This window comes from Ursus maritimus, unplaced genomic scaffold, assembly GCF_017311325.1.
Source record: "Ursus maritimus isolate PB19 unplaced genomic scaffold, ASM1731132v1 scaffold_13, whole genome shotgun sequence".
NCBI classification, from domain to species: domain Eukaryota; kingdom Metazoa; phylum Chordata; class Mammalia; order Carnivora; family Ursidae; genus Ursus; species Ursus maritimus.
This window is the reverse complement of record NW_024423675.1, coordinates 63350094-63365784: the sequence shown is the minus strand read 5'-3', so window position 1 is coordinate 63365784 and position 15691 is coordinate 63350094. Positions and strand designations below refer to the sequence as shown.

Here is a 15691-nt window from a genome sequence, read left to right as displayed (position 1 = left end):
CAAAACCTTGAAGGTGAAAACAGAAATTGCTGTTCTAGCGTGTTCCTTTCCCCTCTTCTACCATGAAGCAAACCTCCTTACCTACCTCCCACTCTGCTGAGGTACGGCAGGCCGACTGGCAGACCCATCTCCGTTCACTCTAGTGTGCAGCTGGTTACACAAGACGTATTTTGTTCCTCCTCCCAGGTGTGGAGTTTGCAGTACCCTATCCCAAGGGACCTTGGGCTGGGGATGCTAAGGACACAGCCGTTTGGGAGCGATCCTCGTGCACACCTGGTGGCTTCAAGTCCCGCTCACCGTGTTCTTGTTCTCCATGCTCTGGGAATCAGAAAAGAAACAGAGAAAACTGGTATTTTGAGAGGAAATTCTTTCTCTTCACATGCCATAATTTTTATCTTTCATCTCTGAAAGACCAAGCATGTCAATACAAATCCAGTTTTCTGGTTCTTACTTAGTCTTCAGTAATGTGCTGTTGATCGTCTCTGAGGCTTCTTGACGTTGCTCTCTGATTCTTTTTCTTGGGGGGAGCATAATAGCCTTTGTCAAAATAAATATTTTATTCACCCAGCTGAAAATGCTTTTTTATTTTTAAAGATTTTATCTATTTGAGAGGAAGAGAGAGAGCGTGTACACGAGTCGAGGGCGGGGAGGCAGAAGGAGAGGGAGAAGCAGACTCCATCTGAGCAGGCTCAATCCCAGGACCATAAGATCATGACCTGAGCAGAAGGCTGACGCTTGACAGTCTGAGCCACCCAGGCGCCCCTGACAATGCTTTTAATTTGGCAACATGTCCAACCTTTACATATGCACATGTCCAGAGGCAGAAACTTCTACCCAGGGGAATTCTGCCGAGGAATCCTCATGAGAAGTACAGACTATTCTTTAAGAACATATTATCTGAAGGTTGTTTAGACTCATAAGGAGCCACTCACATTTTGTGATTGAGGAAATGATGCATTCAGACCCTGGAAAATAATGCAAGCTAAAATTCTAGACACACACACACATACATCTATAAACGATATGGGGAAAGGTTCATGATGTATTTCAAAGGGAAAAAAATGGTTACAAAAAATGATGTGTATATGTAAAATTTTTTAAAGACTGAAAATATGTGCATAAAAATGTAGACAGTGATTCTATCTGGTGAGGGACTGCAGATGATTTTATCATTCTTTAATCCTTTTCTTCATCTCTCAAAATTTTCTTAATGAATACGTACATCTTGAAATGAGTGAAATATACCTTTAAATAGTGAATGCAATCATATAGTAGTAGCAAAAATGAGAAAGTTAGAAACTTATTTTACTATAATTTCCACATACATATTTAAAATAAAATATTATATTTGGGTCTTAATATGAAAAAGTAAAGACATTATGTCCATACATAATATATTATAAAGCAGTATATTAAGCACACACAATTTAAGGAATAATGATTTTTAAGAAATAAAGTGAACACACGTGCACCCCACCCACCATAAGGATCAGAGCTTCAATCCCATCTCTGGCATTTGGCCGTGAGCCCTTAACCAGCGCACCTCCCTCGTGCCCAAGGTGACCACTGCCCCACATTGTATATGAATCACCTTCTGTATGTCTTTAGATTTTTAACATGCATTTGTGTTTTCTTGCTATCTAATGAGTGTTTTTTAAAAGCACCTATACTATCTTATCACAAATTTGTTTCAACTTTATATAAATCGTATCATATGTATTTTTTTGCAAATTGTTTTATATTCCTTCAACATTATGTTTTTTGACATTCAATGTGCTGACGTGTATTCCTGAGTCCATTCATTTTCAAAGCTGTGTACTATTTCGTGGTTGTAAATATGCCACAGTTTATATGTCCAGCAAACTGTAGAAGACCATATCGGTTGTTTATAATTTCTTGCTGTTCTAGCCAGGATGCTATAGACATCCTTGTAACCACCTGTCTCCCGGAGCAGGGACTCTTAATCTGGGATGCGAGAGGTTTATGAACAGAATTCAGGAGTCCATTAACCTGGATGGGAAAAATTGCATTGTGTTTTCATTAACTCCTTACTACAACTCAACATTTCCTTCAATTGTGAGCATTACTCATGAACTAGAATAACGTCAGCACTACCTGTGACTCAATGCAATAGAAGTTACTCACATCTTCATATCCAGTCAGAGTTGTTGCAGATATCCTAAAACATCACTTAGCTCATGACAGCCTCAAAATCATGGTAACTTTATATCAACCGCTAGATCCTGGTAACTAACGTGTTAACAACAATAAAACGCATACAGTAGTATGCCAAAAAATCTATTATTTAATAACCATATTTCAAGATAGTTGGCATCCTTTGAATTTTATATTTTGCAATTTAAAACATTCTGAGAAGTGTGGACACAAAAAAGAAAAGTTAAGGACCCCACTTTAGACCAGGGGCCGGTATGGTAGGTCCAGTAATGGCCCTTAATAAATAGATGCCCGCACCCTACTCCCTGGCCCCTGGGAATACGGTACCTTACCTGGCAGAAGAGACTTTGCAGATGTGATTAGGCGGTGATTCCTAGATGATTCAACTGGGTCCAATCTAATTTCACGAGCCCTCAAAAGAAGGGAACCTTTCTCAGTTGAAGTCAGAGAGATGGGGTGGGAGAAGAGGCAGGAGAGATTCGAGCATTAGAAGGACGACTCCTCCACCTTTGTGATTGTTGATGAAGGGAGCCAAGAGCCAGGGAATGCAGGCAGCCTGCTTCTAGAAGCTGAGAACGACCCCCAGTTGACAGCCAGCCAGGAAACAAATCCTCAGTCCTGCAGCTGCCTGCTTCTGAATTCTACTGATAGGCAATATATGAATGAATGAACATGACTGTTCCAATAAAACTTTATTTACAGCATAGTGGCAAACCGGCTTTGGTCCACAGGCCATTGCTCACCAAGCCTTTCTCTAGATTACTGTCCACTTCACACCTGCTGAGTACTGAGCTGTTTGCAGTCATTTCTGCCACTTGACACTTTCTATATCTTTCTATATTTCTCTATTTCCGTTTCTTGCCTTCCTTTTGACTTTTTTGTTTGCTTTTTCCATTAATTCTATTTTTTCCTTATTTAGAAGCAAAACACTTTCTCTTTTTTTTTTTAATGATTACACTGGAAATGTAAACATAGCTTAATGTAACGAAGTCAGTGACCCTCAGCCTAAATAATACAAGCTCCCTAGAGCCACTGAATTCTGTGCAGTTCTGGTCCAGCGTGCTAGTTCTACCTTGATATTTTTAAACCAATAAACTGAACATGATTTTGATAGTTTTGTATAGTTAATGAACCATTTTCTTTGCTCACAGTTGCCTCTTGTGACTCAGGTCTTCCTTTGGACTTTATCCTATTTGGTTGTCCCTTTAGTGAAGGTCCGTTGATGGGAAATACCCTGTATCTTATGTCTGAAAGTGTTTTTATTAATACTCATTTGAAAGTTAATTTTGCTGATACATAATTCTAAGTAGACTGGTACTCTTTCAGTACTTTGTGGGTATTACACGACAGTCTGCTAGCATCCGTGGGGTGAGAAATCTGCCGTCAGAATAATTATAACCCCTTTGTAGTTCATCTGTTTTCTTTGCTTCTCTGTCTTCATTATTGTTTCTCCTGCACAATCTCTGTTATCTTGGTCCAGAACTCTAGAAAAGTGTTGTCCCTTCTCACTCTGTCCCCACGAACTCTTACTCTCCTTTCCATGTTTTTTACTGTTTGCTCTCTGATCTGCAGTCTGTGTAATTTTCTCTTCCTTCATCTTCCGGCTCACAGACTCTCCCATCATCTGTATCTAATTTGCTATGTAATCCGTCAACTGAGTTTCTAATTTTAATCATTGGTTTCCCTGTGTTCAGAAACATGCACAAAACAAAGAAATAGGTCTCTTTTCAAATCTGTCCGGTTCATTATAATAGACTCTTACGCCTTTACCAAACATCTTGTACTTTTACTCCGTTGAGCCTGTCAAGCACACTTAGTTTGTACTCTGTATCTGATCATTCCAGTATCTACAACCTTTGCTGGTCAGGCTCTTCAGTTTTCACTCATGATAGCTTGTTTTCTCCTGTACTAGGTGACTTTTTTTATCGTGATCTCGGGCTCTTTGGAATTTTATTTGTGTGATTTTTTTTTAAGTTTGGCTTTTTAAAGTGCATTACTCTATGGAAAATAGTTTTGCTTCAGCCAGGTTCCTGGGTATGCTACCAGAGTACCCAGAATATCTCAAAGTAACTTCTTGGCTCTGGTTCTTTATTCCGCTAATCAGTAGCATGAATTCTTTTCACAAAACCTTGTGTAGGAGGCTTAGTGGTTAGGAATTCTCAGAGAGGCTTTGTCTCCCCAACCTGCTTCACCCTAAGGCTGAAACCAGCACTAAGCTTTATTAATTCTTTATCAAATCTCTCCTCTGGGAAGATTTTTTTCCCCTAGTCCATCAGTAAGGAGGTTACCCCTCGGGAGTCTAGGCTGTCTGCGTGTAATGGGAAAATTTGATTCCACCTTCCACCAGCTGTGGCCCAGGTTTTCTCTGTCTGTGCTCTCGGGGCCTATAAAGAGCCAGACTCGGCAGTCCGAGACCAGGAAAATAGCCCCATCGCAAGACCCAGATTCCTCCCTCCTTCAGCCAGGAGGATTTTCTCTTTCTTGTTCTAGCCATGAGGGATTTCCTTTCCTTTTCTACCAGACCAGCCATGCATTAAGCGAAGACTTTTCTTCTGCATTGCATCCATCAGTTTTTGATGTGGAGACCAGGGAGAAATTGCACTCAGTGCACCGTGTGCCATGTTACTGAAAAGCAACATTTTGAAATTAGTTTTCAGTGAGTAAAATTATATATTTCTCTGATCTAGATGCCCCAGTAAACAATTTTAAAGCCTCGCTTTCGAGTTACAAGCTCCTGGACCTTAGAAAGAACATCTTGGAATGTGTGGTTGGGGGATGTATTTGCTGTGTATCACTGAGGATTCGGCCCACACGTGAATCTGAGCCGATTGGAAGATGTGCACTCAAGATCCAAAGCTACTGACTAGATCTTGCAACAGCTCTCATTACCACAGCTTTATCGCACTGCACTCTCAGCCACGAGTGGCCTGAAAATTGTCCCAGGGCCAAAGGAAGTTCTCAGTACCTGTGGTTGTTCTTAGCCATCAGACTTACTCCACCATATCCTAACGAAGCAGTAACAAATCAGAGGACGCCCTCTGAGTTATAAAGGAAGTTTCCTTTGTGAATGGGATTTCTTTAACAGAAAGAAATTTGCTTCTTCACTGCAAGGACCACCATTAGGATGCACCCCATTGCCCCACCTGGTTCTTGGGGGTCTTATTCCCAGATGATTATCATGTTCATGTCTTGGTGGGTTATGTCCTTTCTTCGTTCACTGAGCTAAAATAGCTGAGAGCCCACTGAGTGCCTCCTGGGGACCAGGCCCTCTGCCAGACGCTGGAGATGTGAGGAGGATACAAACGGGATTTGGTTCCAGACAAGTTCACTCTCTAATGGAAATACAGAAATACAAACGCTGATTACAATGAAAACCACTTACTACTGCAAGTGAGGTATAAACACGGGTGTTTATGTCATGATGAGCACCGGGTGATGTAGGGAAGTGCTGAATCACTATATCGTACACCTGAAACTAATGTAACACTGTGTGTGAACTGTACTGACGTTAGAATAAAAAAAATAAACACAGTTATTTGCCTCATAATACACTGTTCTCTTTTTGAGATATAATTGATATGTAACATTATATTAGTTTTAGATGTACAACATAATGCTTTTATATGTATGTGTATGTATATATATATAGTGAAATGATTACCACAGATTTAGTTAACATTTAACGTCACCGTACATAGATATAACTTTTTTCTTCTCATAAGAACTTTTAAGGTCTACTCTCTTTCCAATATATATACGGTACTGTTAACTACTTTCCAATATATATACGGTACTGTTAACTACTTTCCAATATATATACGGTACTGTTAACTACTTTCATTCCCCAAACCCACCTCTGGCCGCCATCAGTCTGTTCTCTGTATCTGTGAGTTCAGGTTTCGAGTCTACGTATGAGTGAGATCACGTAGTATTTGTCTTTCTCTCTGACTCACCTCACTTAGCATAATGCCGTCAAGATCAACCCGTGTTGTCACAAAGGGCAGGATACTGTTTTCCACAGCGTCTGCACCAATTTACGTTCCCACCAACAGCGCATGAGAGCTCCCTTTTCTCCACACCTGCCAATGCTCGTTCTCGCTTGTTTTGTGTCATAGCCGTTCTCACGGGCATGAGGACATAGCTTATCGTGGCTTTGGTTTGCATTTCCCTGATGATGAGAGATGTGGAGCACCTTTTATGTACCGTAGGCCTTTTGTATGCCTTCTTTGGAAAAATGTCTCTTCAGATCCTCTGCCCATTTTCTTCCCATCGGATTGCTTGGTTTTATTGCTATTGAATTATCGAAGTTCTATACATATTTTGGATATTCACCTCTTAGCAGATATAAGATTTGCAAATATCTTCTCCCGTTCAGCAAGTTGCCTTTTCACGTTGCTGATAGTTTCCTTTGCTGTGCAGAAGCTTTTTAGCTTGATGGAGTCCCACTTGTTTATTTTTGCTTTTGTTGCCTTTGCTTTCGGTGTCTTGACTGAGACTAAAAAACATTTGTAAAGTATTTAGAATCTGATAGTGAAATGCTGAAACTTGGATTCATCTGTGGGGTGAAGGACTCTACTCGCCATCTCCTGCACCTGCTCAGGTCCCTCACCGTGCGGGCGATCGGACGCTGGCTACCTACGAAGGCCTTGTCCCTCGCGCCGCTTAGAACCCTGCCAGGCACAGTGGTGCCGCCCAGAGTTTGATTCTCAGGGCACAGTGTCGTGCCTTGGAAGCCCGTGTGTGAGCATCTTTGCTTTGGGTTTCCATCCTTCCGGTTTTCTCAAATTTTTTAAAGATTTTATTTATTTATTTGAGAGAGAAAGAGCACACACACAAGCAGGGGGAGGGGCAGAGGGAGAAGCAGACTCCGCACTGAGTGGGGTGCCTGATGCGGGACTTGGTCCCAGGGCTCTGGGATCATGACCTGAGCCGAAGGCAGATGCTTAACCGACTGAGCCACCCGGCGCCTCCAGGTTGTCCAAATGTTTACATTTCACGAGCACTGGTGCTGCCATATACGACATAAGCATCCTGAACCCGGCATTTAACCTTTATTGATTACTCAGAGGCCTCGTTTGTCAAATAAGTTCAGTATCTTATTAGAAACCCCACCGTTTTCTCTAGGTTATTGGGAGGAGCACTGAAATAATAGAAGTCAGAGTGTAAAAAATAATGTTATAAGCATCTGAAGTATTATCATTATTATTATTAGAGTAATGTCAGAGTATTTGAGCATTTTATGTTATTTGGTTTCTTCACCAATTTCTCTTTGAAGTTAGTTTTAGTAGTTTCTTAACATAAAAATAGGTCTGGAAATATCTTTAAATAGTTATTACAAGTTGATAGAATGAGTTGCCTGCTCATATTAATTTTAAAGCATGGAAGAAAAAGATTTTTTGAATACTATGGAGGCCAAAATGGAAAGATTCTGTTTGGATTAACATGTTGGAATATATTTAAATATAGACCTAGACCACAAGTTTCTTGTACTGAATCCAAAAATGTACCAATTCTTTTTCTGCACATGTCATTCAATACTGAAGTAAGCAGAAGAGATTGCCGTGTCTGAGCGATTAGACAGGAGCAGAATGAGTATCCGTGTGGTTGCATGAAACCCCTCCTCCTCTTTGTGCTAAGAGTCAGAAAAAACTCAGTCCTGTAACAATAATATTAGCAAACATTTCTTTTTTTTTTTTTTTAAGATTTTATTTATTTATTTATTTATTTATTTATTTATTTGACAGAGAGAGACAGCCAGCGAGAGAGGGAACACAAGCAGGGGGAGTGGGAGAGGAGGAAGCAGGCTCCTAGGGGAGGAGCCCGATGTGGGGCTCGATCCCAGATCGCTGGGATCACGCCCTGAGCTGAAGGCAGACACTTAACGACTGTGCCACCCAGGCGCCCCTAGCAAACATTTCTGAGAGCTAGCCATGTGACAGATCCTGAGGTAATTCATATTATCACGTAACAGCCTGCATCAGATACTAGTTCCAAGCCTTTCAAGAAATTCACTCAATCCCTGATACCCCCAATGCACCAGGCATTGTTTATTTCCAGAGCGTCGAAGAAAGAAGTGTCTGCAGAGCGTTTGTCACCTTGCCTGCATGTTTCACACCTGAGGGATGCTATTCATTACCATTATTCAAAACAGCCAAAGAAAGGATCTCGAACTATAAAATCAAGCCGTGTTTTCTCAGCTTGTAAGCAAAGATCACATGCCCAGAAAACTATGTTCCATGCATGTCAGGCCTTGTGCGCCACTTGTCAAGTGAGTTGATGTTTGAGCTTCTTGCCTGAAGGCACTCCCATCTCTAAGAATTTCCTGGACCAGTGTCTCCAAGGACCCACACATCAACCCCAACATAAAGATCTGAGCTTCAGCTCTTCCTGTCTTCATTCCACAGGCCCACAGAGTTGATGAGAAGGCCGCGGAGCAAGCTCGGTGGGAAGAGGCTTCCAAAGAAACAATCAAGAAAACCACCAAGCCCTGTCCCCGTTGCCATGTGCCCGTGGAAAAAAATGGTGAGTCTGGGCTACGGAAGAAGTGAGGGTTTGGTGAGCGCTGCTTGGAGAGCGCGAGCCGCGTGGTTCTAATAGGATCTCTAGGAGGGTCTGTAACTGAGGAGCTCAGCACTCTGGGGATTTGGAGCCATTGGCAAGAATGCAAATCTCGGCTCTCCCAGGTCAAGTTTTTTAACTGCCTAAGCCTGGGCTCCTCCTCTGTCAAAGCGAGATGAAGACAGAGCTGCCCCATGATGGTAGAATCAGGAGATGTCACACATGGCAGACACTCAGCCCAGTGCCTGGCTTCGACAGTCAGTAAACACTAACTGCCCTTATTGTTATGAATTATTAATAATATTAGACACTTTGTATCTGATAAGTTGTCCACTAGCGTAGCCAAATACATATATTAGGGAAACTTCCCAGCCCAGTATTTCTCAGAGTCTCGCCCACAGTAACTCAGGAGGGCAAGGGTCATTCCTACTGGTTGTCGCTCGTGGATAACAACAACAACAACACAAGTAACTTGTCTTGAGCACTTACTGGATGCTTGTCCTAAGTTCTCTACAAATATCAGATCATTTAACACTCACAGAAATCACAATATATTTCCTTTCACAATATGCGTTAGCAACTCAATTCCATTTGTAAAGAAATCCGTTTAATTTTAATTACCTGGTTCCCAAATATTTGGCCATGAAGTTCTTTTTTTCCTCCCTATCACCCCGATTTACATACCTTTGAACACCAGCATGTACTTCGGGCTTTGGTTTCTCTAAAGATTTAGTGCCTTATATTATTATGACACTTGCCTCCTTCATTAAAATATCCTTTACATGCATATGTTTCTCAATAAATCTATTCCTTTAGCCTTTTACCAACTACTCTCTAAATTTTAAGAATGTGAAGTGACCATTTGGAGATGCCTCTGGATTAACTGACATTAACTGCAGTCAGACTTTTGGGAGCCCACGTGCAGGCCCTGCTTTGTGGGGTTTAACAGGCTTAGAAACGCAGGATCTGTATTTGAACCTCTCCCTAAGGACACCACAAACCCATGATGTCATCTCCCAAGAAGAGCTGGCACCTCACCCCCGAGACACTCAGTAAATGCTGGAGGCCACCGTGGCTATGGGGACACACGGGGGAGCTTGCAGATGGAAGGACTGCCCTTCCCACTCCTGTCCTAATGGACAAGTAGCCCCTGTAATGAGTCCACTGAGGGACACAGAGGGAGGCCCACTCAGCCCCACAACGGTGTGCCCGTGCTTGTGACTGCAGTTTCTCTTCTCCCCTTGAGCTTCCAGGGCTGGGATGACGGCACGGGGGCCGTGTGGCCTGCGGGCGGCCAGCGTGCATCCTCCCTGCCCGGCAGCGCTGGTCTGTTCGGCTTCGGGCTGCCCCATTCACGGTGATTCTGATACCTCGCACCAACCAGTGGGGCACCTGCCGCCACCCAGCCGGGATGTGCCAACCAGCGTAAAGCCGTCACAGCCCGGTGCCCAGAGCCCGTTCTGAGTGCGAGACACCCATGCACGTGTGAGGTAGTGGCGGATGAGAAATAAAACGAAGCACGAGGTACAGCTTTTCCCACGTCCTCCTCAGGGCGCCTTAGCTGCACGTGGGTGGTAGGCCGCGAGCCGCTGGCTCACTGGGGAGTGGAACCCGGCAGTCTCAGGATGGGCCTCTGGGCCTGTCTCCTCAGCTGTGTCCCTCAGAAAGTCTTCATGAATGCAAACAAGAGAGCGCGACACAGCTCAGAGCAGCAGGAATGGGCTCAGCTCAGGCCAAGTCCGTGGCTCGGAGACGATGGTCTCCTGGAAATAAATAAATAAACAAATGTGTGCCATGAGTCCTCGCGTTCCTCTGCGCGCTGGAATGCGCCTGGAAGGGGGGCTGGCATCACGTAGGAAGAGAGGACGTCAGTGGAGCCAGGGCAGGAACTCTTGCAGTCCTCACTGCTCGAGCAGTGCCGTGTGGGCAACTGGGAGTCAGAGAAGATGCAGAGCCTTCACGAGGGAGGGCACGTGGTGCTGATGAACACGGGCCAGTGCTCCAGTTCACATATTTCGAGAACGCACATTATATAGTAAGAGACCATTTTGCTGTTAGCGAAGAGCAGGAACCTTGCCTGTCTCTCCCCTGGGCCCAGAAGAGCACCCGACAAATACTCCTTGATTTAAAAAGTAGCTAGTCAAGGGGATAGCATGTAAACAGATATTTTTTTAAGATTTTATTTATTAGAGAGAGAAAGCACAAGCAGGGGGAGCAGAAGGCAGAGGCAGAGGGAGAAGCAGGCTCCCCACTGAACAGGGAGCCCAATGTGGGGTGCGATCCCAGGACCCCAGGATCGGGACCTGAGCCAAAGGCAGACACTAATGACTGAGCCACCCAGGCACCACCGGATCCCCGATTTCTTTGAAATATTGGGATTTACTATAAATGGAAAGCCCTCATTTTTCACCGATAGATTTTTAACGCATGACCAGAAAAGCTGAAACTTCAAGCTTGTTAATTATAAGCTACTGTTCGTCTAAACTGTTTTACAGCGTACTGCAGAGATAAATGTGAGCTCAGTGGGCAAGAAAAGCTGGTTTCATGATCTCATTCTCACAGTAAATCCACGGCCTGTGTCATAGTCACCTGAATCCTGGAAAGGAGTTCTTCCTGCAGCAAAGCTGCAATGAACGTGAGGCTCATGCCTGCTTTAAACACAGGCTAAGCCTCTCGGCTTCCTCCTGCCTTCTTCAGCCTGGGAAGCGTCGTCCTTCCCTTCCACCTCGAACAGCTGAGTTTCCACGTCCATTCTCTGATCAGCAAGTGCCTGTTGCCAGTTCAATGTCCCTTCAGGTCGTTCAAGAACTTCTACTCCCTCATTAAATCGAATGGAAGAGTCGCTGGCCCCGCCATGGCGATGGGCATAGCCGCATCAGCCAGTGGACCGAATTCTCTAGGAGGGAAGCCATGTTTTCTTGGCTTCAGTGCCCACAAAGTCCGGTGAAGTTGTCAGCAGTTGCACGCTCGCCGTCACTTTTATGTTGGCAAAGCTTCTAGAATCAAGAGTCCCTGGTGCTTCTCCATACTGTGGGAGCTAGCATATTGCCTTGCATCTCTTAAGCTCCGGGGGGGAAAGAAAGTTAATAACATGAATATTCTCTCTTCCTGTTTCCTTCCTTCTTATTCTATGGAGCCATTGTGATTCTAGTTTCTATAATAAAATGTTATTTGTAATGTTAGTATTTTTGAAGATTTTAGTATCGTAGGAAAACATTATTTACATCATAAGCGTTTAGTCATTAAATATGTATTAAAAATTATACAGTCCTGCAATTGTGTAATCCTAAGTGGGAAATATTAAGGGGAAAGTATCATAGGTGAGTTTTCCCTTTATTTTCTGCATATTTATAATTTTTAAATGATGTTTAAAACAAACCAAAAAGAAGTAGCAAAGTAGGGGATTTTAAATGCCCTTAAATTATCCTACAACAAATTCCTTTAGGTACATATTCATAAATATTTTAAATCAGTGGAAGTTCTCATGCCATATTTCTAATAATAAAAATGAGGCAGTACAGAGGCAATTACCTGGAAAATTTGGCAAGAAAAAATGACTTAACAAGATAATTGGTAAAATTGAATAATAAAGCACATCCAATGTTATGTCAGATTCAAGCAAAGAACTGCATTTTCCTGAATTATCTAGGAAATTCAGTCAGAAACTCTTCTCTGCATATAACCGCATACAGGTAACTCCCTCTGCACGCCACTGCAGCCTCGCTGTCTGAACCCCAGGAGCAAATAAGAAATGAATTTCACACATGTGGAAAGGGAAGGAATCCAAAGTGAGTCCTAGGATAAGGGACCGTTCGTCTCCCGCTGCAAAGGCCCTGTTCTGGGAAAGAACGACAGACCCTGGCGAAATCTCAGGCTTTGCCATTTAGAAGTACTTGACCTTGAGAAAATTCTGCAAGGGAGTAACACTCCTACTTCCTAGGTGCTTTTGAGGAGTAATGAAGTAATCCACGTAGAGTGCCTAGTTTCCCTCATCCACTCATCTTGATAACATTAAGGAATGTATTCTCCATTAAATAGTTTTTTTTTTTAATATTTCATTTATTTGACAGAGAGAGAGCACATAAGAAGGGGGAGGAACAGAGGGAGAAACAGACTCCCCGTTGAGCAGGGAGCCAATGTGGGGCTCAATCCCAGGACCCTGGGATCGTGACCTGAGCTGAAGGCAGACGCTTAACTGACTGAGCCACCCAGGCATTCATCTGTTAAATACTTTAATACTGCTTTCCCAACTCCTGTTTCATGAATTTTGCCAAGCCAAGTAATATTATATGTTATATGTTAAATAATTAAGTATATTAACCTCTATTTTAAACATTCGACAATATACATTTCAATAAGGAATTGACCCCATCTGTGAAACGCAAAGCATTTGTCTCTAAATCCCATTTCAGGAGAAGTAAATACCCGCGGATTTACAAATAACATTTGTCCTAGATGGGAGTGGCGTGCCTCACCCTCACTCCTCTCTTAATGAATGAATGTCTTAACTTCAGAATGCCCTTGGATGGCTTGTGACAACCCCTTAGAAAGTCAGTTCTGGACCGTGTGTGGGTGCGGGAAGCAGTGTCTCCAGGTGTTTGCCCGTGTCCTTTGTGTGCCCGCAGGAGGATGCATGCACATGAAGTGCCCACAGCCCCAGTGCCAGCTGGAGTGGTGCTGGGCCTGCAGCTGTGAGTGGAACCGCGCCTGCATGGGGGACCACTGGTTCGACGTGTAGCTGCAGCCCCGCGAGCCGGCGCCCCCCACCGCCCAACCTGGAAATGTACAAAGGGTTCCGCCTTTCGCTGCTCTCTCTCCAAACTCTCTCCCTCCCTCTCTCCCTCACTCTCTCTCTTGCACGCACGCACACAGACACGCACGCACCCCTCCAGTTCCTTCCAAAACCACAAAAGCAAAGTTACAGGAGAAGCTCCTGGGATCCCTTTCTTCGTGCCCTCGAGAAACAGCAAGACGTACTCTCAGGCCTCAGCAACATGCAGAGCCCAGAGCACAGAGGGAGGTGCATTCCACCTCTCCTATGGATCAGCATTCTTGGGGGGGGGGGAATTCAAGTCAGCCTGGATTTAAGAACGCAGAGAGAGATTTCTCAGGTTTAATTTCCTACATTGTACCTTCAGCAAAGATTGGGAAGAAACCATTGGTAAGGAAATAGGTTGAAGGGACCACTGTCAGTGTTCTCTGTAAGACGGCCGACAGGGGGTTCTGAGAACTATATCCTGGGCTTTAAGAGCAATGCTCTTACTTAAATTTTCAGAGAGTATCTATTCCCAAAGAACCACAGGCCATAGTCAAAACTCTGTTTATCCCAAAGAATTCTACCTTTATAGATGCCGCTGATGGGGTACTAACGATGCGTAAACCAGCTTGTCAACTAGTGAGAAATTGTGGAAGTTAACTTGAATGTTGAGTGTGGACCTTATAGGAAAGAAATCAAAACTTCATGTACTTTCCATTGAATTATTGGAGAGCTTAGAAAGAAATTGTTTTTCTGAAAATATTACAAAGTCTGTAATTTGATTTTAAACATTCATTTTGTGGCTTGGGGAATACACCAGTACATTTGGCTTCACTGTAACTCTAATGGGTAAGGTCCTATAGAGCAGACATTTTTAGAAATGGTTTTATAATGATTCTCAATGTTAACAGGAGTGCAGGGTGTTAAGGCAGAAATCTGTAAAGAAGGAGATTTCCAGGGCTAACAAAATGAAACCAAGACTGATTGTGTACCAGAAAGGTTTCTGCTCTTTCTGAACCTACTCGGCCCCCCAGCTGCACGCCCCAGGGTCTCAGCCCCCCGAATGGGTTTCTCCAAGGAGAGCTCTTCTCTGTGACAGTAGAGTCACACCAGAAGATCCCCTCATGTTGACATGGATCAAAATGGAGTGTCCAGCAAGTTTTCATCATTTTTTTTTTGAGGCATTCACAGCACATCAAAAAGAGATGTGTTTGCCCCCAATGCACAGCCCTCGTTTTCCGTAGCACAGAAATCAGATGAAAAAGTCTAACCTCCGTCTTTGGTTCTCATCGCCTGTCTTCTCAGGGCTTCTCTCTGTAGACATAGTGCCAGAAATCCTTGCTGGGGGAGAGAGGGAATGACCTCAGAATATTTCCCAAGGCCATCTGTCCTTCTGTCCCTAACCATCCTCCCAGGGACAGTTCTGCCGGACCTCCCTTTTCCCTCAGAGGCTGGTCCTGGGACAAGATGGGGTGTGGGGCCACAGCGGCATTAATCAACCTCGTGTGGCTTCGCTCTGTCAGAAAATCCAACCTCCCCAGCGTGACCCCAGAGCTGCCAGACTCATGTCACAAAGCCTTAGAGATCATAGCAAGGGAACAGAGAGCCAAGTTCTGTGAGCGTGAAAAAAGGAAGGTCGCCAGGCATGAGCCCACGTGCGCCAGGGGCTGGTGTCGGGGAGGGCACGTTGCTGACAATCGCGGCAAGTAGCTTCTTACACTGACCCAGGGGGACAAATGAGCGGCTCCCTGTGTCACGTGGAGCACCCCGCATTTTATGTCCATTATAGCTCTCAGGTTAGTGATGCTGTCGTGACTGCTTCCTTCCAAATTTGCCTGTTGTGTTGGGTGTGCGAAGCCCGAACAGGGTTTGCTCTTGCTCTCATGGGTTCAGGCACAGTAGAAGTTTCTAGGGCTCTGCTCCTTTCCTGGTGCTGGTCTTTTTTTTTTTTTTCTTTTTTCCAGAATAGAACACTGAAACAAGTTAAAGGAAAAAAACAGCCTCTATAAAGGAATGGGAATCACAAACCACTATAAGTGAACGTGTTTGAACATGAAATGTGTAACCGAATGTGAATATATCAGAAGACTAGAAATAAAATCTTTGCAGGAGAATCTTTATTTTTCTCTGAAACGTGTAAAGGAATATTGGACAACTACGTCTAAGGTCGTACTCAAATTATCAATAAAAGCATCAAAAGAG

The 15691-nt window shown here is 43.8% G+C and overlaps 1 protein-coding gene across 2 annotated transcripts in view; it reads left to right on the top strand.

Annotated features, from left to right (window-relative positions):
* The window catches only part of PRKN (parkin RBR E3 ubiquitin protein ligase), a 1045173-nt gene extending 1029482 nt beyond the window's left edge, over positions 1 to 15691 (top strand). For both annotated transcript variants that reach the window (XM_008688480.2, XM_040628035.1), the window contains exons 10-11: positions 8580 to 8697; positions 13359 to 15691. In XM_008688480.2, the coding sequence (XP_008686702.2) occupies positions 8580 to 8697; positions 13359 to 13471 (231 nt within the window). In that variant the 3' untranslated portion in view covers positions 13472 to 15691. The remainder of the gene's footprint in view (positions 1 to 8579; positions 8698 to 13358) is intronic.